The 25,645-nt window shown below is 28.3% G+C and overlaps 1 protein-coding gene across 2 annotated transcripts in view; it reads right to left on the reverse strand.

Moving 5' to 3' along the window:
* Positions 1-6,720: 6,720 nt before the first annotated feature.
* Positions 6,721-25,645, reverse strand: part of LOC132952870 (uncharacterized) — a 237,206-nt gene continuing 218,281 nt past the window's right edge. For both annotated transcript variants that reach the window (XM_061025345.1, XM_061025346.1), the window contains exons 21-24: positions 24,755-24,884; positions 24,380-24,515; positions 23,546-23,749; positions 6,721-7,723 (exon numbers count right to left, since the gene is read on the reverse strand). In XM_061025345.1, the coding sequence (XP_060881328.1) occupies positions 7,110-7,723; positions 23,546-23,749; positions 24,380-24,515; positions 24,755-24,884 (1,084 nt within the window). In that variant the 3' untranslated portion in view covers positions 6,721-7,109. The remainder of the gene's footprint in view (positions 7,724-23,545; positions 23,750-24,379; positions 24,516-24,754; positions 24,885-25,645) is intronic.

Here is a 25,645-nt window from a genome sequence, read left to right on the forward strand (position 1 = left end):
TTCAATTTTATTATTTTTAGTTCACTATAATACAACGAAATTAGTTGACACTACAGATACGTCTCAGAGTGTTCACTGTGTAGATATTTTACCTAATAATACAGCAATACGTGAATCAGTTTTTCTTTTCTTTTATATTATATACTATGCGTGTTCTATACGCCGGTGGACCATAATTCGTTTCTTCTAGCGCATTCCCACTAAAAATATTGCTAGATGTATAACTATAAAATATCTATAAATCTAATCTAATAATCAATAAATTAGATCAGATGACAACAGAGACTCAAACCGTGTGTGATACACCATAAAATATATTTTTTTTATAGTAATGCATTTTTGCTGACCTCTGTCTGGTTATCATATTATTTTAAATTCGTCAATAAATCAATTTAAGATTTTAAGTGGAGCGGTAAATAATATATTGATTTTCCAATGTGTGAATATGTGTGTTTTTCGAAAAAAAATACATTTTTCCAAGGCTGGCCAAGTTAATGATTTTTTTTTTAACTCAGTTAAGCTAAAAGTTAATACACACTTTTTATTAAGTGTGCTTAATTTTTTTACAACCCAAAACTAAATTATAGGATATAGTGTTAATACTTCATATAGTATTTACATATAAGTTAGATTCGAATGATATACATTTTTAACTTGAAACAATTTACGATACATATTTTTTGACATAAAAACGAAATAAACTGAAATAGTGAAATATTATAAAATTAAAAACAAAATAAATTAACTTACTTACTTCTTAAAATGAAAAATTAACTCGTTAATTTCACGTTAATTAAGAAAGAAATTTAGTAAGTTAACAGTTAAGTTAATGGAAAACCAAAAGTAACTAGTTAAGTTAAAAAGTTAAAATAAAATTAACTTTTTAACTTAACTTTAACTTTTTAACTCGTTAATGCCCAGCCTTGCATTTTTCGTTTCATCATATTTTGGATTATTGAAAATACTGCGATCTTCAACTATGATTTTAGGTTTATGAGTATGAAATATTTCACATGAAATGTTCACTTTGAAATATTGATAAATATATTTTATTAACTAATTAGAGGTGTTAACTATACTTTCTACAAATTCTACTATAGTTTTAAATTAAAAATTTGTTTTTTTATTTCATGAAAGTTATATAAAATATTTTTAAAAAAAAATGCATGAAATTTCAGAATTATAACTATGATATTAATATCTTTTTTGTTAAGTAAATTACTCAAGAATAGTGAAAATAAAAATTATAGTAAAAACTGTTATTTTTTTACGACAAACCCATTATTTTCCAAATTAAATTTCCCTATTTAATTGTAATTCGCAATTCAAAAAACGAATAACTGTGGTTAATTAACTTGAATATTCACCAAATGTGAAATCATTTAGCTTTCAAATGTTTATTATTTTAAATCTTAAAAAAAAATATATATGGGCATAATAATATTATATATTGATATTTTTTTGAGTTTTTATTCAATAAATGTCAGTAAAATATGTATGCCTAGTCAAAATATTCAAAAATGTTTGACCATTTAATACAAGGCTCATCATAAACTGTTATTGATTGAATTAATAAAAATAATTTGAGTGGAAATCCTGAATAATTATTAATTGAGACTATTGAGAGGTACTTATTTGAAATTTAAATGAGGACAACATTTGTTAAATATTTTGTAAGCAATTTAAAATATTACGATTTTCCATTTTAATAGGTAGCCTACAGTTGTAAATTTTACTGACGAGTTTCCTCACTAGTTTTTCTTATCATTTATCACCATTATAAGGTACCCAAAATGCTTTATGGACTTTCATTTTTATAGACATTTTAAAAATGTAAATTTGTTGACAAAGTTTAATATTTCAACGAAAAACAACAATTTCAGCTATATTGTTGTAATTCAAAAAAAATACTATCCATCAGTACTTGAAACTTTTCGTCATAGCGTATATTATTATTTACTAAGCACAATAGAATATTAAAAATGTTTGAATTAATTTTGAGCAGGGCTTGGAACCAAAATTAAAAATACTGGTATTTTAACCGGAACTTATTTAAAATATTGGAACTGGAACCTTACCGAAACCCTTTTATGATTTTTTTAGGAACCTAAACCGGAACCGGAAGATATTTTTTCGGTTCTTTCGGTTCTAGTTTTATTTAATTATTTAATATATTTAGGTAGGTAATACATATTAAATAGTAATAGTTGATTCATAAATTTGGTTATAAATGTATAGTGATTAGTCAACCAGTTTTTTAAATAGAGAATATAATATTGTTCGTAAGGTTATTTTAGTTAATTATTACATTGAATTTTACATGAAAAATAAACTATACATTTTGTCTTTTAAACCACCAAAAATACTATTTTTTGATGTCTATTCTAGATTAAAATTGAAAAGTAAAATACATTAAATTTCAGTCTTTTATTATATTATATATTATTGTCTCATATTAAATTAGAAAGAAAATTATCAAGAATGAATTTAGATTTTGAAACTTAAAAGTTGAAATAAGAAAAAGTCAATTAACATAACTTTAAGTAGAAACTAGAAAAGTAATTTTGTCATTTTAATTTATACTAAAAATCATCAATTAAATATTAAATTAAGTACCTATTTACACAAAATATGATTTTTATAGACAAAAATCTTTATATACCTATTGTACAATTTCTGGTTTAAATGTCAGTAATTCAAGCTGAATTTTAAAACTCACAAGGCCACAGATACACAGGCCATAGCTACAGAGTAAGTTAGTCAAGGATCTAAGTGCTGTATAAATGGGAATCTATTGAACAATGAAAAAACAACAATGTATAAATTACTTGTATATCAAAATTTATTTACAAGAACCTATAATTTAAGATAATGTACTGAGGCAGAGTTCCATTCTCAAGTGTTAAGTAAGCTAATTGGTGTTATAAACAACTACAAAGTTGGTCACTTGGCCACATGCACATCATACACAATTTAAAACAAAACCACTTTTTATAGACACCATTGAGTATTTGAGTGTTTGATTGGATCAAATTATACGATACACTGATTTCCAATTCTTACAACATGAGCCAACCCTATTTTTTTAAATTTGTTTTGGATGTTTTTAAAACAAAATTATAGTAAACTTACTAAGTTCTTTAACCTAATAAGGCTACTATATAATTTGATTTTATCATTTAAGATAATATATGTATTATGTATGAATTTTATACTTGGTTTGTTTTTTACTTTTTGGAAAAAATATATACCTCTAAATACCGGTATTTACCGGTACCAGAACCGAAACCTTAATTCTGTAATTTTAAGAACCGGAACCGAATTTTTATTTTTTTTTGAAGAACCGAATTGGAACCGAAACCGAAAAAATCATAAAGGTTCCAAGCCCTGATTTTGAGCTATACCACGGTCTACTAATACATACCACGAACCTATTCTCACCATTTCTGTGTTGATTTACGGTATTGATTTAAAAAGTTATATACCTTTAAATTTTAAATTTTATTACTATAATAACAATAATTTATGGTATAAATATCTACTTTTATATAATAATTGAGAATAATACTTACCTATATTAAATCTGATTCAACTTACCCTATTGCTAATAAAAAAAATAAATCACTTATTTTGCAATACACATAATATTATTATAATATTTAGGCTGACACCTACGTCTAAACCGCAAGGATAGATAATGATAATTATGGATAATAATAGATAATGATAGGTAATATAAGCATTTTTGTGAACTTTTAAAGTACGTACGTTAAATCATTTTTGAATTTGATGAATATAATTTTTTTTTATGATTATTTAACAGATTAAATAACAAACTATTTTATTAGAAAGAAAATTTATTTTATATATTTTGTTTTATTTAATTTGTGATACTATATAATTATATTTATTTCACGCGAGAACATTAATTAATTAATTGATGGGATTTATACTTGACGGACGTACCGGTACGTGTAGATTCAAAGTACATAATATACAGACACAACGTTGTACATAATTAAAATATTATATTTAATTACAGGAGATAACCATTCATTCCACGCAAAGACATAACCCGGCTTTAAGAGGTCACCATACTCGCAGTATGTAACGCATCACATACCTACCAAAATGTCCGTTCAGCATTTACAGTTTTTTTCTTTGTTAACTTCAATATTAGGGTGAATTATGTTACCAAACTTAAACGTTAGAATATATTATTATAGGTACATTTTAATAATTTAATGTTGAAATGAGTTTTGACAATGAGTAGGTGTTTAAAATATTATTACTAAACGCATGTATAATAACTCACTTAAAAATTTAAATATCGTATAAACCAACGAGAGAACTCAAATCGTGTTCTTATATGTAATTAGATAATAGGACAAATTTGCAGTACCTATTATATATTAAAACTATACCCACACATATTTCAAAGTCAAAACCATTAGGAATACTTGAATACTGAACCAAATAAACTAACCCAAGTAACTAACCAGTAACCACTAATAACATATAGTTGAGTTTATAACAAATACATGCAAATAATCATTTTTATAAAAATAACTATAAAAAAATTGATCATAATATATAAACATATACCTAGTCACCAAATATAATCATATTATAGTACTTGAAATTGATATTAATAAATAAATTTATAAAATAAGTCATTATTTTTCATAAACCTTAACTGCTAAATTACAAAAAACGTCTTCATGTTAACCTTATTTGGTTCTACTAGTGCAAATAATTGAAAAAATTATGTCATACATTTTCCAACACTGTTTAACAAGAAATTTTTTTTTTATTGACTGATAGTCCTTTTAAAGGGTTACAAATGGCCTTTATTATTTTCCTTAACACGTTGACTGCCACGAGCCCGCCGGCGTCCTAACACGGATATGTAATAGCGGAGCCATGGTATAAATAACATGTTATTTCTTCGATCTGCTTTTGATCCATTATAATACAATAATAGAGCACTCGAAACGTAATATTGAGAACGAACAAGGACAAGCACGCACCGTGATTGATAAACAATTAATGACAAATATAAACAAGAAATTATCTATACATTTATTATGGTAGCCGGCGACCAATCCGGCGTCATGGTAATACGACATAATTATCACGCCAGATGACCGCCGGCGACCTAACTATTTTTATTTTAAATTCGTAATATTAGGATTTTTCCAATAATAACGGTGTAATCAAAGTTATAATTAGCCTCTCCTATCTATATATACACCCATGAACATTACAGTAATAACATGTTATTTATACCATGGCTCCGCTATTACATATCCGTGTTAGGACGCCGGCGGGCTCGTGGCAGTCAACGTGTATATTATCATCACCGCAATTTTACAACCGCAATCGCAATAACTTGTCTTTCTTTTTAAAATAACATTTTATAATTAATATAATATTAAATTAATATGATTTTATATTTTGGAACTTTTACGAACCTACTTTGAATTATTTTCACTGTTTAATACAAATTAATACAGTTTAATACTAAATTGTATGTATTATTCTAAATTAAATGAGCGGCTTAACCGTTTTTATCATTTATTCGTATGAATTTGTTCAGTTGTTTTAATAGTGGGCAGTAGTTATTATTGTATTGAGTATCATTAGGCCGGTTGCGGGTTTATACTTATAAAAAAACTATTAATTTTAATTTCAACAAAATATATTTTAAATGCATAATTTGTCTTCTAAAGTTCTAAAAGAAACATTTTTAATAAATATTCACTGTTACTGTGTTAGTAAAACGGTAATTCTATCAACTTAGATATTCAAATGGTATTTGGGTGAAAATGTTTTTGCGATTATAATATATAATATATATTATATATCTAAATGCCTTAAATAATTTTTTTAATATAGGTGCTTTTAAAAAATGTCCTTTTTTTGTTATCGCTGGTATAATGGAATTTACCGCTTAGTCTCGAGTTTTAATACTCTCTATACAAAACATGATACCACTTCTACTCATAAATATATATAATAGTTTATTTATTAAGGTGTTAACATTGTCATCGTCATAATTTTTAAAAAGTTTCCACAAAATAATATCGGCTGAACAAACCATTTTCTGGTTCTCAGGTGTTCAATATCGAATAAAATAATATCCTGTTCCGTGTTTCTTAAAAAAATATTACACAAAAAGTATTTTTAGTTTATTTATTAAATAAAATTGCATGTGTACAAACATGCCATTATTATTCTTTTTTTCACACTTATACGCATTACAAATTAAAGTGATTTAAAAGTTTATTGTCTTCTTGAAAAAATAATTGAAAATTGAGTTTACCAACGACAACGTTACATAGTTCAAAATAGAGTTGTTAATTTTATAGACACTGTATTATTGGTTCATGTTGCGGGAAAATAAAACAGTGGTAGGTAGGTTCTGGTGAATATTGAATCAAGTGGGGGCCCAAAAAAACACATTTTGATTAAAGACCGACGAAAAATCGACAAACAATCGTGCTGTATAGTCTATGACCCGTGGCACCTTAATATTACAAATAATAATAATAGTAATACACACATTACAATAACATTATAATCTGTATGTGTACTATACGGCAGAATGTAAATTATGTTTTATGAAATACGACAACAATTACACAGTTTTTTGTTTCAAAAAACATCACCTGTGGCATACGATGGTTCTTACAAAAAAAAAAAAAAAAGACCAACAAAAAACAGTATAAATAATAATGATAATATTTTATAGCTGTACACAAAACACTTAAGAACAACGATATAATGATAATAAAAATAATAACAATAGTAGTAATATATTCGAAACACGAACGTATCAATAATACAACGATCATAATATTATTATACAATATCGTGAACAAATATGTTTTAAATAGATGTACAATTAATTGTAATATGAAAAAAAAAATGTAAATAGTAATTATTTAACATTTAAATAAATTATTATAAATTCGAGGCAAACGGTAACCAAAAACGTGATCAACGTCGGGCGTAATTGTGATTCGGTGGGCGCTGGGGTATGATCGGATATAGTTTGCATTGGCGTTTAGAGTTTCTTCAAAGCCGACGAGTCTTGCGTCTCAGGGTTAGGTTAGGTCTTTGGTTTTCTTTTTCTGGTTGCGATCAACGTCACCGTCGCAATCCGACTCGACCACGTTCGAGTCGACGACGTTCTTCCGGTTCAGCAGATAGTCCAAGTCTTGGGATATTCGGTCCAAAACGTCATCGTCGTTACTGTCACCACCGGAACCATCTGTCTCAGGTTCGGGTACTGTCGACGACGACTTGTCGGTAACCCCGGACATGAATAACATATGTGGTTGCCGACATGGTTCCACATCCACGCTGCACACCACGATTGTCGGGGAACCATCAGTGGTGGTGGCATGCTGTTTGACCAGTCCGACTTCAACGCACACGTGCGTGGCCAACATGTCAGGTGGTGGTTGCACCACACACCGGATAGAAGTGTCGCTTCCGGCCGGAAGTGGCGCCATCGAAGTCGGCTGCGGGGCATCCGCAAAGTCCACCGGCTGCCAGTCATCCACCAATACCATGTCTGCAGAATCGATAGCCGTCGTCTCCAATAATGGTGACCGACTGTTGTTCCGGTACGAACAACAACTCTTTTCTCCACTGCCACAGTAATCGCCACATCCACTGTCAGTGTCGTGACCGTCCGACGACTTTTCGTGACACCCTGCAGCATAGTAAAACAGAAAACATTAAAATAATGTAATATTCAGTAAAACACAAAAACGTAAAAATAATACATAATATAGTCTTTAATCACCTACATCTACATACATACAATGTGATCTATGCAAGTATATTATAATATGAGCTCAGCAGATTGTTAGAAACCAAATCTTAATTTATCTGTCCACAACTGGTTACCTATCTACAAGTAGTACAATTAATGTAAAATATTGTGTAATAATAATATTTTAATCATGTGATTAATGAATAATGATGTTTAATATTTGTATCTAAACTCAGACTAAGATTAACTCTAAATAATGAAAAAAAGAAAATAAATCCGATTTTTATATGATAATCAAATACAGGGAACTCTTTTAAATCAAATTGAAATAATCAATAATTTAAACTGCAACGGAAGACATCAAGAAATAGGTACTGGAGCACAAAATACTTTTGATATGAAAATTAATTAACACTAGGATTTTTTAAAAAATATTTAGCTTACGCAACCAAAAGGCAGAAAGTGACCACAGTACTTATACCGTATTTTTATTTTAGTATTGATGATCATTTTCTAGCCGTATCACACAATATCATATTATCATAGATTATAAAAATGTATTAATAAAGTTATTGGATTCTACGGGAAAAGTTATTTACGAACCATTAATTTTTTATTTTATTTTGATAATATGATAAAAATAACAAGATGATTCAGAAAAAGTTAATAACTACATTGTTGCTTACTGCTTTTTGGCGTAGGAGGGCCAAATTATGTATTGAATTATATACACATAATACTACCTATATAAAGAAATATATTAGAAAGCTTAAAAACCGATAAAAAAAATGTGGGCAAGTGGGGTCGCTCTGCTTTACATTAGGTTACAAGTGGGTCACTGTAATGGATGGTGTTAAATTTGAATTCAATGATATAATAATATCATTGTATAAGAAAAACGATTGTGAGCGAAAACGGCCAGTCAGCCTATGATATTACTAAATATATTTGATGGTATTATTGTGAATAAAGTAATTTATATATAACCTTTATACGTCGAACTTGTTTTAAATTTTCAATCCTTATCTATAAAAGTTGAATATTTTATACATTTTTAACTACAAAATAATTATACAATTTTAAATTTGCTAAATTTAGTCAGAACTTGAACTTTAAATGCTTACAAAAAAAAAAATGTTCCTATGTATTAAATGTTGACTTGCATTAAATTTTCACGTTTTTTTACCCAACAAAAAAAATTTATTGATATTTATGGAAAAAAAAAATTAAAAAAATTGAAAACTGACAATGTCTGTAAACAGCTCAAAAAGAGTCAAAATATTTTCAAAATTTTATGGTGTATAGAAAATGAAAATATAAACATTCAGTAACATTTTTATGTATCTATATTTATTCGTTTTTGAATAACAATAAGATAAAAAACCGCAACATCAGAAATCGAGTGAATATCCAATCTTGTAAAAATATGAACTTCAAACGCTCATAAAATTTTAATTTTTTTAATTGTAGACATTTTTTATTTTGATAAAATTAGACAAACTTATGAGGAATTTGGTATTACATTTTCAAATCTTAGATTTAAAAAGAAAAATTTTTATGAATTCTCAACTCAAAATAATTTGCTAATGTTCGTGATTTTTCCGTATTTTGTCAAGATTTGAACTTTAAATGCTTGTAAATAAAAACTGTGACTAAGGATTTCTAAAATTTTTCAAATGTCATTGTAACAATATATTAGGAGCCTTCTATTAAATTTTCAAGCTTTTTTACCTAATAAATAAAGTTTTATTGACATTCATAGAAAAAAAAGATGGATAAGTGGATGTCGCTCTGCTGTACAGTAGGTTACAAGTGGGTCACTGTAATGGATGGTGTTAAATTTGAATTCAATGATATAATATCATTGTATAAGAAAAACGATTCTGAGCGAAAACGGTCAGTCAGCCTATGATTTTACCAAGTATATTTGATGATATTATTGTGAATAAAGTAATTTATATATAACCTATTTACGTGGAGCCTTGTTTTAAATTTTCAATCTTAAGCCATAAAAGTTAAACATTTTATAAATTTTTAACCACAAAATAATTAATAAATTATAAATTTGATAAATGTTGTCAAAATTTGAACTTTAAATGCTTATAAAAAAAAATTGTGCCTATGTATTTTTAATATTTTTCAACTGCTATTAGAACGATATATCAGGAGCCTTATATTAAATTTTCACGCTTTTTTACCCAACAAATAAAAATTTATTGATATTTATAGAAAAAAAACTAAAAAAATTGAAAACTGACAATGTCCGTGAACAGCTCAAAAAGAGTCAAAATATTTTCAACATTTTATGGTGTATAGAAAATGCTAATATAAACATTCAGTGAAATTTTCAAGTATGTACAGTCATTTGTTTTTTAATGACAATAAAATAAGAAAATTGTTACATGAGAAATCGAGTAAATGTTGTAAAAATATAAATTTCAGACGCTCATAAAAATTTAATTTAAGTTTCTTGTAGACATTTTTTTTTTGATAAAGGTAGACAAACTTATGAGTAATCTTATATTACATTTTCAAATCTTAGATTTAAAAAGAAAAGTTTTTATGAATTCTCATCAAAATAATTTGCTATTTTTCGTGATTTTTCCGTATTTTGTCAAAATTTGAACTTTAAATGCTTATAATTAAAAACTGTGAATAAGGATTTTTAATTTTTATCTTCTGCCTTTGAAACAATAACCTAGGAGCCTTCTATTAAATTTTCAAGCTTTTTTACTCAACAGATAAAATTTTATTGATATTTATAGAAAAAAAAACTAAAAAAATTGAAAACTGACAATGGCCGTAAACAGCTCAAAAAAAGTCAAAATATTTGGAAAATATTACGGTGTATAGGGAATGCTTATATAAACATTCAGTCAAAATTTCATGTACTTATGATCATATTTTGTTTTGGAGTTGCACCAAAAACCAAAATCGATTTTCTCGAAAACAGATTTTGCGTAAAAATTCCCGTTTTTCCTTAATTTTTCTTTTGTTTTTCACGTCGCTTGTGAAAAATACTGGGAAATTTTTACTTTTGACCCCCCAAAGTACCAACTAGATTCACTTTCCTATCAGAAAAGTTACTATTGAAGAAAATCCAAGCACTTTTACTGTCCTAAAAGGTGATGACACACACAAAAATAAAAAAAAAAATTAAAAAAAAACACACATCATTGTAGAATCAATACATTCATCGCTTCGCTCAGAATCTAAAAAAACACACATCATTGTAAAATCAATTCATTCATCGCTTCGCTCAGAATCTAAAAGACTAATAAAATTGGAAATAGAAAATGTTCCTAAACAGTTCAAAACAAATCAAAATACTTTAAAAATTTTACCGTACATAGAAAATGCAAATATAAACGACCAGTGAAAATTGCATGTACCTACGGTCATTTGTTTTAGAGTAGCACCAAAAACCAAAATCGATTTTCTCGAAAACAGATTTTGCGTTAAATTTCCCGTTTTCCCTTAATTTGTATGTTGTTTTTCTCGGCGGTTTTGAAACACATTGGGAATTTTAAATTTTGACCTTCTCAATGCATCAACTAGATTCACTTTCCCATCGAACCAGATACAGTTAAAGACAATTAAAGCAGTTTTACTGCCCCAAACCGTGATGACAGACACAAAAAAAAAAATTAAATAATAAAAAAAAAAAGGTGGATAAGTGGATGTCGCTCTGCTGTACAGTAGGTTACAAGTGGGTCACTGTAATGGATGGTGTTAAATTTGAATTCAATGATATAATATCATTGTATAAGAAAAACGATTCTGAGCGAAAACGGTCAGTCAGCCTATGATAGCTCATAAAAATTTAATTTAAGTTTCTTGTAGATACTTTTTTTTTGATAAAGGTAGACAAACTTATGAGTAATCTTATATTACATTTTCAAATCTTAGATTTAAAAAGAAAAATTTTTATGAATTCTCAACTCAAAATAATCTGCTAATTTTCGTGATTTTTCCGTTTTTTGTCAAAATTTGAACTTTAAATGCTTATAAATAAAAACTGTGACAGAGGATTTTTAATTTTTTTCATCTACCTTTGAAACAATAACCTAGGAGCCTTCTATTAAATGTTCAAGCTTTTATACTCAACAGATAAAATTGTATTGATATTTATAGAAAAAAAAACTAAAAAATTGAAAACTGACAATGTCCGTAAACAGCTTAAAAGGAGTCAAAATATTTTCAAAATTTTATGGTGTATAGAAAATGCTAATATAAACATTCAGTCAAAATGTCATGTCTCTACGGTCATTTGTCTTAGAGTAACACCAAAAACCAAAATCGATTTTCTCGAAAACAGATTATGCGTAAATATTCCCGTTTTTCCTTAATTTTTCTTTTGTTTTTCACGTCACTTCTGAAAACTACTGGGAAATGTTTACTTTTGACCCCCCAAAGTACCAACTAGATTCACTTTCCTATCAGAAAAGTTACTGTTGAAGAAAATCCAAGCACTTTTACTGTCATAAAAAGTGATGACAGACACAAAAATAAAAAAAAAATAAAACACACATCATTGTAGAATCAATACATTCATCGCTTCGCTCAGAATCTAAAAGGTGGGTGAATATCAAATGTTGTAAAAATATGAATTTCAAACGCTCATAAAAATTTAATTTGACTTTTTGTAGACATTTTTTTTGATAAAGGTAGATAAACTTATGGGTAATCTTGTATTACATTTTTAAATCTTAAATTTAAAAAAAATTTTTTTATGAATTTCTAACTCAAAATAATTTTCTAATTTTCGTGATTTTTCCGTATTTTGTCAACATTTGAACTTTAAATGCTTATAAATAAAAACTGTGACTAAGGATTATTAATTTTTTTCATCTGCCTTTGAAACAATAACCTAGGAGCCTTCTATTAAATTTTCAAGCTTTTTTAACCAACAAATAAAATTTTATTGATATTTATAAAAAAAAACTAAAAAAAATGAAAACTGAAAATGTCCGTAAACATCTCAAAATAAGTCAAAATATTTAGAAAATATTACGGTGTATAGGGAATGCTTATATAAACATTCAGTCAAAATTTCATGTACTTATGATCATTTGTTTTAGAGTTGCACCAAAAACCAAAATTTTCTCGAAAAAAGATTATGCGTAAATATTCCCGTTTTTCCTTAATTTTTCTTTTGTTTTTCACGTCACTTCTGAAAACTACTGGGAAATGTTATAATACAAATCAACAAATATGCCCGATTAACCAATAGCAACAAATATATTATACACAGGTGAATTTTCCTAAAATTTTCTTTTATATAAACCTTCTCTGTGAAATACTCTTTCGTTTAAAAAAAAAAATCAAGACATACAAGAAGATCTGATAAGTAGTTCCAATGTTTAGTTTAACGGGCAACGAAGTGCCAGCGGGATCAGCTAGTATATTATATATATATTACTAGCCGATCCCGCGCACTTCGTTTCCCGTAAAAAATTACAACTCTCAAAAAAATTGTGTTTGTTCATTTCATATGTGTCCAACTCGTAGAGTCGTAGCAGTTAGTGCAACTCATCCAACACATATCTACAGCATATCAAGTACCTATACATATTATATATACACAGTAGACATATATATAGAGTTACACCAAAAACCAAAATCGATTTTCTCAAAAACAGATTTTGCTTAAAAATTCCCGTTTTTCCTTAATTTTTCTTTTGTTTTTCACGTCGCTTGTGAAAAATACTGGGAAATTTTTACTTTTGACCCCCCAAAGTACCAACTAGATTCACTTTCCTATCAGAAAAGTTACTGTTGAAGAAAATCCAAGCACTTTTACTGTCATAAAAGGTGATGACAGACACAAGAAGAACACACATCTTTGTAAAATCAATACATTCATCGCTTCCCTCAGAATCTAAAACACACACATGATTGTAAAATATATATATATATTCATCGTTCCACTAAGAACCTAAAACGTTTCAAAAAAACCCTAATGTGTGCTTAAAGTGGATATTGGAAAAAAATTGTTTAAAGAAATATTGAAATTATATTATCTTAAGAGTAAAGTTACTCATATACAGTACTAACTACCAACGCATCAGCATATTAACGGTATAGTTTCATCATAACTTTGGGCATCAATATGATTTAGTGGCACAATGACTATCAATATTATGTTATCTTTCAAAGTTATATATATATATATTTTATTTTTATGATAAGTTACACAACTTGTACCTACTAAAGTACAGTACAGACTAAATACGTTTTGAGAAAAAAAAATGGTATGTGATAATTCTCAAAAGATTACGTAAACATAATATATTGTAATATAAAACATTTTAATACCTACTCTTTTTTTTTTTTTTTTTTTTTTTTTTATTGGTCTTGAAATCTATAAAATTTCTGCTTCGACAACTTGGTCATTAGCATGTTACTATAAATAATAGATACATAATATTTATAGTGGGTAACAGATCTAAGAATTAAATACAAAAAGATACAATAGAAACAGTTTTAGATTAGTTCGTTTAGTAATTTGTACATTGAAAAGGGGTTGACTAGAGTAGCTTGAGTAATTTGGTTGTCTTGAAGAATTCGATGGTGTTGATCTCATTTTCAGGATTTGGGCCTAGACTTGCTCCAATTTGGTGGCTTATATTGAGCTCCTCTCTTTGTTGTATGTAAATTCTACATTCTTCGAATATGTGTTTTATTGTAATTGTTGTGCCACATGATTGACATATTGGTGGGTCTCCTTTGATCATTATGTACTCATGAGTTAGTCTTGTGTGGCCAATTCTGGCCCTATTTAGTTTTTTTTCATTTGTGGTACTAATATTGGGATTTCTTCTCCATCTTTGGACCGTTTGTTTAACTTGGTTTAATTTGGTGTTTTGGATGTTCCATATATTTTGCCATATTATAGTGGTGTCTCTTTGAATTTGTTTTCTTATGTCAGAGTATGATGAAATGTTAATATATTGTGAATTCGGTGAATTGATTGCTAATTTAGCTTGTTTATCTGCCCTTTCGTTGCCGATTATTCCAATGTGTCCAGGTATCCAGATTAATTTTATATTGTTGTTCTTTTGGTTTGCTTCCTCTAGTCTATTCTGAATTTGAATTGCTATATCGCTCGGATTGAATTTATTTTTTACACTAATTAGTGTACTTAACGAGTCGCTTAGAATGATATGTTTTTGGTTTTCCTTTTTGTTTATATATTTTATGGCTAGCAATATAGCAAGTGCTTCGGCTGTATATATGGAACATGTCGATGGTAGTTTGAATGATGTCTGTGAATTGTTTTTTATTATGGCTATTCCTACCCCTTCGTCATTTTTGGAGGCATCTGTATATAGTTCTTGAAATTCATTTTGGTTCTCTAGAGTATTTTTCAGAAGGTTTTTGTATATAAGTGGAGGCGTGTTTTCTTTACGTAGAGTATTCAATTCTGTGTTTATTTTATATATGCTTGTCCATGGAGGACAAATTATTTTTTCTTTTTTTATTATTTGTGGAATCTTGGTGTAGTTTTTATTATTTTGTAGATCAAGGGTTATGTTGCTAGTTGAAGCTGGGTTATTTGTTAATCTGGTTAGTCTCGCAGCGTATAGGAGTGTCAACTCTGTTCTTTTTAGGTCTGGTGTTGGTTCACCCGCTATATTATAAATACTTTTAATTGGGCTGCTTTTGAAGGCCCCTATAGCCATTCGCATCCCCGTGTTGTGGTTTGAGTCTATATATTTTATTAATGTGTTTTTGGCCGTGTTATAAAGAAATGAACCGTAATATAATTTTGCTTGAATTGTTGATTTAAATATTTTGATCAATGTTTCTGTTTCACATCCCCAATTTGTGTGCGATAATAGTTTTATTAAATTAAGCGCTTTATTTGTAGATACTTTCAATGATTTTATGTGCTGCGACCACGTGAGCCTAGAATCGAATGTTATACCCAATATTTTTATACATGTTTTGTTGGGTATATTTTTATTATTCATTTTAATATTTAGTTCTCCTACATTTGATTTCCTGGTAAAGGTTATGCTCTTTGATTTTTCTATTGAAAAACCGAATCCCGTTTTTGCTGACCATTTTTCTAGTTGATTTGCTGTTGCTTGTAGGTGGTATTTAACTGTTTTGATATTTTTACTTCTACATGAGAAATTAGCATCATCTGCAAATATGTTGGCTTTTATCGGAAATTTACAATGTTTATCAATTTTGTTAATTGCCACTAAAAATAGTGTAACTGAAAGTGCGGATCCTTGTGGTACTCCATTTTCCTGTGTAAAGGTATCAGAGATATGGTTTGATGTTTTGACTTGGAATGTTCTATTTTTTAGGAAGTTCGTTATAAAATTTAGCATATTACCTTGGCATATGACTTTATTTAGCTTAGAAAGAATGTAGTGTCTCCAGGTGACGTCATATGCTTTTGAAATGTCTATACTAAGTAAGCCTAAGATTTGTTTATTTTGAAGAGCTTGCTGAGCTTCTTCCTTTATTGCGATGAAGTTGTCGTATGTGGAGCGATTTTTTCTAAAGCCACTTTGGAACGGCGTTAGGTAATTAATTTTTTCTAGATACCAAATAAGTCTAAAATTTACAATTTTTTCTATGACCTTACACATGGTGTTTAATAATGTGATTGGCCGATAACTTTCTGTGTTGAATCTACATTTTCCTGGTTTGTTAATAGGGATGACTATGCCCTTTTTCCATGTTGAGGGGAAGATACCGTTACACCAAATGGTGTTGTATATTTTTTCGAGTAAGAGTTGACTTTTTGGACCAAAATATTGTATAAAAATAAATGGAATCCCATCAGGCCCTGGGCTTAGACTTTTACATTTTTTTAGTGTGTATGCTATTTCTTCCCTTGTTATCTTTGAATTAATTTGAAGTTGATTTTCATTGTTGTGGTCAACGATATTAATGATGGGTGTATTTTCTTTTATGTGTTTGAGATTGATAAAGTTTGGACTGTATGATGTGTTATTACTGTTTAAATGGAAGTACTGTCCTAATTTGTTAGAAATTTCATTTGGATTTGTTATTAGTTTATTGTTGATTTCATCGATTAGGTTTATTTTATAGTTACGTTTAATTCCTTTAAGAGAGTGTATTTTATTCCATATGAGTTTGGTATCTGCCTTTTCGTTTATATTATTGATGAAGGATTCCCATGACTTTTTTTTACTTGATTTAATTATATATTTAGTTGCTGCCCTATGTTTTTTTAAATTAATATAATCACTTTGGTTTTTTGTTTTTTTGAATTTATTAAGGGCTTTATTTTTAGTTTTTATTGCGTTTTTGATGGTCTCATTCCACCAGGGTACCTTTGGTTTTTTCCCCCATTTCTTATTTTTTCCTATCGTAAGTTCAGCTGTTTTTATTATTGCGTCCGTGAATAATTTTGTTAGACTGTCTATGTTTAATGAGTCCATATATTGTATGTTGTCCACTTCCAGTTCTAGTGTCTCTGTGTATCTGGCCCAATTTGGGTCTTTTAAGTTCCACCTCTCTATTGCTTCATTGTTTTTTGCGTTGTATGTCCTAGATAAAATTTGAAGTATTATGGGAAAATGGTCACTGCTAGTTAGGTTTGGCGTTACGTTCCATTCGATCCGTTGTGCTAATGATGTGCTAGCGAAAGATAAATCAATGTTTGATAAGTTGCCATTTATTGGATTTAATCTTGTGGGTTCGGTGTTATTTAATAATATTATGTTGTTATTTTCCAGGATTTTTTCTATGACTTTACCTCTCTGATCAGTGTTTTTGGAACCCCATATTACGTTGTGACTATTAAAATCTCCTACAATTATAAATGGTTGTGGTAATTGTTTTATAATATTGTTAATGTCCGCGTCAGTGAATGATTTGTGGTTAGGTAGATATATATTGCATATGTTAATATCATTATTCGATAATTTGACTGTGACCGCTATGGCTTCTATGTCTGTAGATATATTTAATTGACTGCTCGGGTAATTAGTATTAATGTATATGGCCACTCCACCACTTGCCCTTGCACTATCTAATCTGTTTTTATTATAACCATCATAATTAGCTAGGTTTGTTATGTTGTCGTTTTTGAAGTTAGTTTCTTGAATGCATATGATATCTGGATTATGTTCTTGTATTAAAATGGTGATTTCTTCGTACTTTTTATTGAACCCATTCATATTCCATTGTAGGATTTTTATATTATCATTTTTATGTGCATTCATTGTTTGTTTTTTTTGTGGTGTGTTTTTTTTTTTTTTTTTTTTGTTTTGTTTTTTTTTTGTTGATTTGTTTATGCTTCTGAACTAGCTGAGTCATAATTATCATCTACTAACTTTTTAGCAAAACGAGTAAGTCTATTTTTTATGCTTTTGTTTTTTAAAGTAGGTTTTATTTTTAATAAAATATCAAGTAGTTCGTCTTTAGTAATCTTGTATTCTGTATATATGTCATATGGGTTAAAATCACCTTGGTTGTTTTCAAAAATATGTTTGAATGTAGTGAAGTCGATTTTGAAGTCTTCATTGTCATTGAAGATTTCTTCTACTTAAATTAGTATCAATGTTTTCTAGGAATTGTTTGAGAGAATTAGAAGTTATTTTGGGTTTTTTTGTTTCCTGTACTTTCATGGTTTTGTTTTCTAATATGTTGCTTTGTGAGGGGTTGTCGATAACTGTAGGTGATTTTGGTAATGAGGGGGAGGGGAAATTGAAAGAGTCAGGAAGAGATCTTTTTGCGCCAGAGGTCGGGTCTATATCCATTTTAGCCGTTAAGACTTCTTCATTTGTGGTGATTATTAAATTTGGTACATTTGATTTGTTTTTATATGTATTGTCAGGGCCATTTTCATTTGTTGCCGTCTGTGTTATGATTGTGTTTTCTTCAGGTTTATTCGGACAATTGGAGGCAATGTGGCCTTGCGTTTTACATAAGAAGCATGTTAGCGAGTCGTCCGATATAAATATTCTGTAGTTTGTGTCATCGTAGTTGATTAGGATTGAACTAGGGAGTTTTTCTACGTCTTCTTGACTTATGAATAATTGACGACGAAAGCTTAAAATGTGGGAGAAGTCGGCATCTTGTATACCTGCTCTTAAAAATGAGATGTTGCTAAGCAAAACTATATTAAGTTTGTTAAATTCATGTTCTATGGCTTCGTGCGGAATGTTGGGATAGGCGTTAGATATAATTATTCGTTTGTTTGGGTTATGCAATTTACGGATTTTGAATTGTTGTTCATTAATTGTTATTATTGGGTGGTTGATAGTGAGATTGTCTACTAATGCTTTATTAGTTAGGAAAATGCACAATCGTTTATTCGATATACGGGAGGCGAAGATGATGTTGGCCGGTTTTACAATATTGCCGATAGCGATAATATAATCTTTGTGCGGGAATGTTTCGTTTATGTCTATTAATATTGCTTGTTCTTTTTTCGGGATTAGGCTGTTTGCTACAGTTGAGGCAAGAGATTTTTTGTGTGCATCTGTGGATATTTGTGCTTCGAGATTGTTTGTTGATGAGGAGGTCTTCTGTGGTGTGAGGATTTGCTGGGTTATTTTGGTTACTAGTGGCGTTGATTTGGTTGTTAATACCTGTGAGGTTTTAATTTGATTGATTTTACTGGGTGACTTTGTAACAGTTGACTTTGTGTTGGTTGGTGGGTTTTGACGGATTGATGGGCTCTTCATCGCGGGTTTTTTTGTGAACATGATTTAGTGTTTTGGGCTTGTGCCCTGGTTGTTTTTTTTTTTAGCGCGCGCCTACGGTATTAAATAATTACCATATTTACCTGCGTATATTGACTGCGTTGACTGTATGCTATCGAAGCTAATAAATACGGGACTCGCGATAATAAACGTGTTGTCTGTACGCAGTATAAACACGAACTGAATACCTACTCTATCTATAATACAAACGTAAATAAGTTTACATTTTTTTTTAAAAATAAACGATAAATGATAAATTATTGATTCAAATTAAGTGCAGCTAAGAAAATAATGACATCAGATAAATAAGTTTATGTCTATAGTTGAGACATTTTTATGCACTAAATACGTTGCATGTAGGTATTATATTATATTACACAAAAAGATAAAGTTTTTATTATTTTATTATGCATGTTTATACATTTATAATATTATATATAAATATACTAACTATACAAACAGAATTCTAACATTAAAAATTATTACAAGCAATAATAAAACAAAACATTTTTTATTTTTGTTTAAAATATAAACGCCTCAATAATGCAGTGGGCTTTGATTTAGAATTTAGATTACTAATATTTACAAACAATTTGATTCAAATAGTAATTGATATCTATATCTTATAAGAGATATCTGATAATATTTTAAAATTCAATTCACATTATTATTATTTACCATTATATCTGTATTATGGACTATAGAAATATATTAATAATTTTAAATTTAAAGTTTGTATTAAATATATTAGGGAACTATAGTTGTAATATGTACGTCATATTATTTATTATGAAAAGGCTTCAAATAATATATTGCTCGTGCACCAAATAATTAGAAATTTTAGTTGTGGCATATTATTCTACATACCTACCATTTTACAGCACCTTCAATCTGAAGTTGTATAGACTAGTATAATTGAAATGAAATAAAAATATTAAACAAATAATGATGCCTTATTGGAGTATTATTTGGTTGTTCTTATTTTATTCATCGTATTAATATAAAAAAAGGTGGATAAGTGGATGTCGCTCTGCTGTACAGTAGGTTACAAGTGAGTCACTATAGTGGATGGTGTTAAATTTAAATTCAATGATATAATATCATTGTATAAGAAAAACGATTCTGAGCGAAAACGGTCAGTCAGCCTTTGATGTTACCAAGTATATTTGATGATATTATTGTGAATAAAGTAATTTATACATAACCTATTTACGTGGAGCCTTGTTTTAAATTTTCAATCCTTAGCCATAAAAGTTAAACATTTTATACAATTTTAACTACAAAATAATTAATAAATTATAAATTTGATAAATGTTGTCAAAATTTGAACTTTAAATGCTTATAAAAAAAATTGTGACTATGTATTTTTAATATTTTTCAACTGCTATTAGAACGATATATCAGGAGCCTTATATTAAATTTTCACGCTTTTTTACCCAACCAATAAAATTTTATTGATATTTATAGAAAAAAAAACTAAAATAATTGAAAACTGACTATGTCCGTAAACAGCTCAAAAAAAGTCAAAATATTTTTAAAATTTTATCGTGTATATAAAATGCTTATATAAACATTCAGTCAAAATTTCTTGTATATACATTCATTTATTTTAGAGTTACACCAAAAACCAAAATCGATGTTCTCAAAAACAGATTTTGCGTAAAAATTCCCGTTTTTCCTTAATTTTTCTTTTGTTTTTCACGGTGCTTTTAAAAACTACTGGGAAATTTTTACTTTTGACCCCCCAAAGTACCAACTAGATTCACTTTCTTATCAGAAAAGTTACTGTTGAAGAATATCTAAGCACTTTTACAATCCTCAAAAGTAAAAGGTGATGACAGACACAAAAAACAATTTAAAAAATTTAAAAAAAAACACATCATTATAATATCAATACATTCATCGCTTCGCTCAGAATCTAAAAACTCAGTTAAATAAAGTCACTATAATATGCTATTGTATAAACTATATGTATATATATGTATATGTGTCGGGAGTACTTCGTCATGGAATAGATTACTATAATGGATGATTCAAATTTGAATTAAATGATAAATCTTTGAACACAATGAAAAACGCTACTGAACGGAGACGGACTGTCAGTCAATCTTTCTGAGGATATTTGATTATAAATTTCTATTGATATTAGTAAATTTATTTTTCTGTTGATATCTTATATATAATCTTATATATAAATGTGAAAATGAAAACCTTTGAGTGATATGTTCTCGGAAACTACTGAACCGATCGTTATGGTTTTTGTTTTAAATTGAAAAGCTCATTGCGGAGAAGGTTTAAGGCTTTTGATCGATTCTCTAACTTTAAAAACAAAGGAGTTATCAATTATCATAAATAATGGCCTGTTACGTAATAATAAATCAGTATTATTCTCAACTCCTATAACCCATAGCAACCATTAATAAACAACAATTTTTATCGTAAATCTCAAAATTATTGAGATTATAATTATAATTATAATTACAACTTCGTTGCCCGTTAAATGTATCAACTCTATATGACTCAAACTTTGTTCAATTCGTTATTTAATATTCGGTGTATAGTATTCAAAATTTATTTTAACTTTTCCGTTTCACGGAATAAAAATTCTGATATACGCAGCAGTATATTATCAGGTAGGCAATCTACCTACGGTAGATCGCGGACACCATGCTGTTTGTACGTATGATTTAACTCTAAAGTATCAAAGTTATACCAAGTTTGTTGTTTTTACTTAATATAATCAATTTATACAAAATCCTATCCTAACCTAACTGACTGAAATCCGATGAATGAAATAAAAAACAAATTTAACCCTTTGTAAATATTAACCTATCTTCTTCCCAGAGGTCTAATCTACCAACTAACTATATAAATACACAGACTATAACTATACAGACTAAACACTGGAACTACTTATCAGATCTTATATGTATATTGACAAAAGACACAAATACAAATCAACAAATATGCCCGATTAACCAATAGCAACAAATATATTATACACAGGTGAATTTTCCTAAAATTTTCTTTTATATAAACCTTCTCTGTGAAATACTCTTTCGTTTAAAAAAAAAAATCAAGACATACAAGAAGATCTGATAAGTAGTTCCAATGTTTAGTTTAACGGGCAACGAAGTGCCAGCGGGATCAGCTAGTATATTATATATATATTACTAGCCGATCCCGCGCAAAAGTTACTATTGAAGAAAATCCAAGCACTTTTACTGTCCTAAAAGGTGATGACACACACAAAAATAAAAAAAAAAATTAAAAAAAAACACACATCATTGTAGAATCAATACATTCATCGCTTCGCTCAGAATCTAAAATAACTTGAGTAATATAAATTGCTTGAAATTTTTTGTGTATTAAAAAGGCATATTCGAACAAATCCAGAATTATAATTTATAACTATGTTTGTTTATTAATAGTATTAATACCATATTATAATATGTATTATAATAATAACTATATCATAAAAAACTATTGAATCTAGTATTATTTCGATCAAATTAATGTTAAATTAAAAAAAAAACCCTTTATTTATAACAAGATTTATAGAAATCTAAATAATATATTTTTGCATACAATTAAATATTTTCATAATATTGTAATTTTTTTATTTTTATCCGCATTTATTAACCCGGATTCCAGCATAATAACGTCTCAAATTCTCTTTAAATGAGGAATATTAACCAGAATAAATGTATGCACCGGAATAATTCGAACAATCATTCAACTTTTTAAGAGTAAATGAAATTTTTTATGGGGTGTAAAAAGATAGTCCTGAATAAGGGTAGATACGTAACAACAAAATATGTTTTTAAACGCCAGAAGTAAAATATTGTGTTTACGTTTGATTTTGTTTTTTCACTCAATTGCTATGCTAATAGAAAATATAATTACGACTTCACGTTGAAGTGAGAACATTTTTACTTTAAAACCGTCTTTTGGGACACTCACAATAATTATATTTTATATCTATTGTATACTGATAGATATCTAATTGTTTATAATCTATCATACAATACGACCATAAATTTCTCACTGATTATTTTACCTGTGATTAAGTCATGACGAAATGTCACAGACTTTTTAGGCTCGGTATTGCTATCGAGTTTTTTTAACGAGCTAGTAAGGTTGCTGACAATGGATACTGGCTTTTCTTGCGTGATAAAATACTCTTGTGGATTATCTGTTATTTCCAGTATGTCACTCTTAATCGATTGTTTTATCTCGTAATCTATTGTGTTCTTAGAAAAACCTGAAAATTAAAAACTTTTATTTTCCGTATATTTAACATTTCCATCGTAAGAAATATTACGAAGTTATCACTATACAGAATAATAATATTATCATATGCTGTTTATATTTTAATTGTTTAAATATTATTTTTTTTTGTGTTATTTACTTATTACAGATCTATAATTGCTATATACTTAAATGGCGTTTGTTCAATATTTATCGCGGTTATTTGTTCGTATCGTGGTTGATGTTTCGTATACAATAATAATATAAATCTATCGTTTTTGTGACGCTAAGGTGAAACAATAACCAATTTATCACGATACGCAAGACAATGCTATTTTAAACTTATAATTCTCATCGACGGTTTTTGTCACATCCCACAAAAAAAAAAAAATATTTTATTCAAATTAACGAATTTTAAAAGGGAATTGATTTATATTAAACGTTAGTGCTCTCTATTATTTAAAAACGAACGTGATGTATTTATAAAAATTTACCATGCGTGTGATACGTTATCAAGCCACGTAACAAACCATCAAAAGTATTTTCAACGAACCATGTGTCGGTAAATATGTTATACCACAAATCATTTAAACGATAGATTTTTTTATATCCGACTGTGTCGATAATCACTGGTCATACATACGTTTCAATGGACTTCCGGCAGAATCCGAATGGTTATCATCGCTTGATTGTTGCGGTGACGATTTCGGTCGATAAACAGTTCTCAAGTCAAACGGATCTTCCGAGTGCAACACGTAGCAATACAATACAACAAAACCCTAAATTAAAGGTCATACGGATCAAACACTAGGTATAGAATAATCACAATATTATTACAATAGTACTAATAGCATATGTTTTTCAAAATGTCTGTTCTTTATTCAATTTAGTTAAAGTAAAACAATTAATTAAAAACCGCAATTATCTTGCATTACGAAACAAGCAGACAACGCTATCTGCCGCTGAATGTACGCGGGTTTACGAGAAACGATTACGTTCTTAGATGGTGCACACCTACCTGTACGGCACATGATGAACTGAAAAAATACTTGGAAAAGTCTTCCATATAGATTATGTGCAGTATACTGGAAACGGTCGTCACGATGACGGTTAACAGGATAGCTACTGATCTGATTATAAGTCCCATTCTAAGTGTAAAAAAATGTTAAATAATATATTATGTACAATATTGTTCAATAAACTAAACGTGCTTTAAAATGAAAGCATTTCGTAAAAATAAAGGACTTCGTAGTTCACCAACTGCATATATGTACTCTAACATGATTAAATGCGTTTTGAGAGGTTACAGAAGAAGTCTTAAAAACTTTCCTCTTTTAGAATATCATAAGACATAACGATATTATGCAGCGTGTGCCACATGTTACATTTATAAAGTTTTGTTTAACATTTTTCCGGAGAATCTATGACGTAAGGATGACTTTACTGCATCATTGGCATTTAAGCATCAAACGATTTTCATATATTATACGTCTGAATAAAAAAAAATAGTTTTTTTTTTTCAAGGCACTTATTTGGTTCAATATTAAAAAAATATTAATTTACATTCTATATGAATTAACTCAAATAAGACATTATTAATTTTAACTTATATACTATAAGCACACTATTATTTCAATGAGTATTTGAAATTACATAATATGTTTAATAAACATTTTATTTGAGTGTGAATAGACATATTTTATTTTTTAATCCTATCTGGTTACGCAGATAACTAGCTGTAACGGCATTATAGTTAAAAAAAACACATTTAAAACTTAACGAATATACGTTATTATACAAGTATTTAGTAGATATATAAATATAATATAATACACTTTATAATTAAATACCAAAAAAAGATGTTTTTATTTAAAATATATCTTTATATATAAATGTGAAAATGAAAACC

This window comes from Metopolophium dirhodum, chromosome 9, assembly GCF_019925205.1.
Source record: "Metopolophium dirhodum isolate CAU chromosome 9, ASM1992520v1, whole genome shotgun sequence".
NCBI lineage: Eukaryota > Metazoa > Arthropoda > Insecta > Hemiptera > Aphididae > Metopolophium > Metopolophium dirhodum.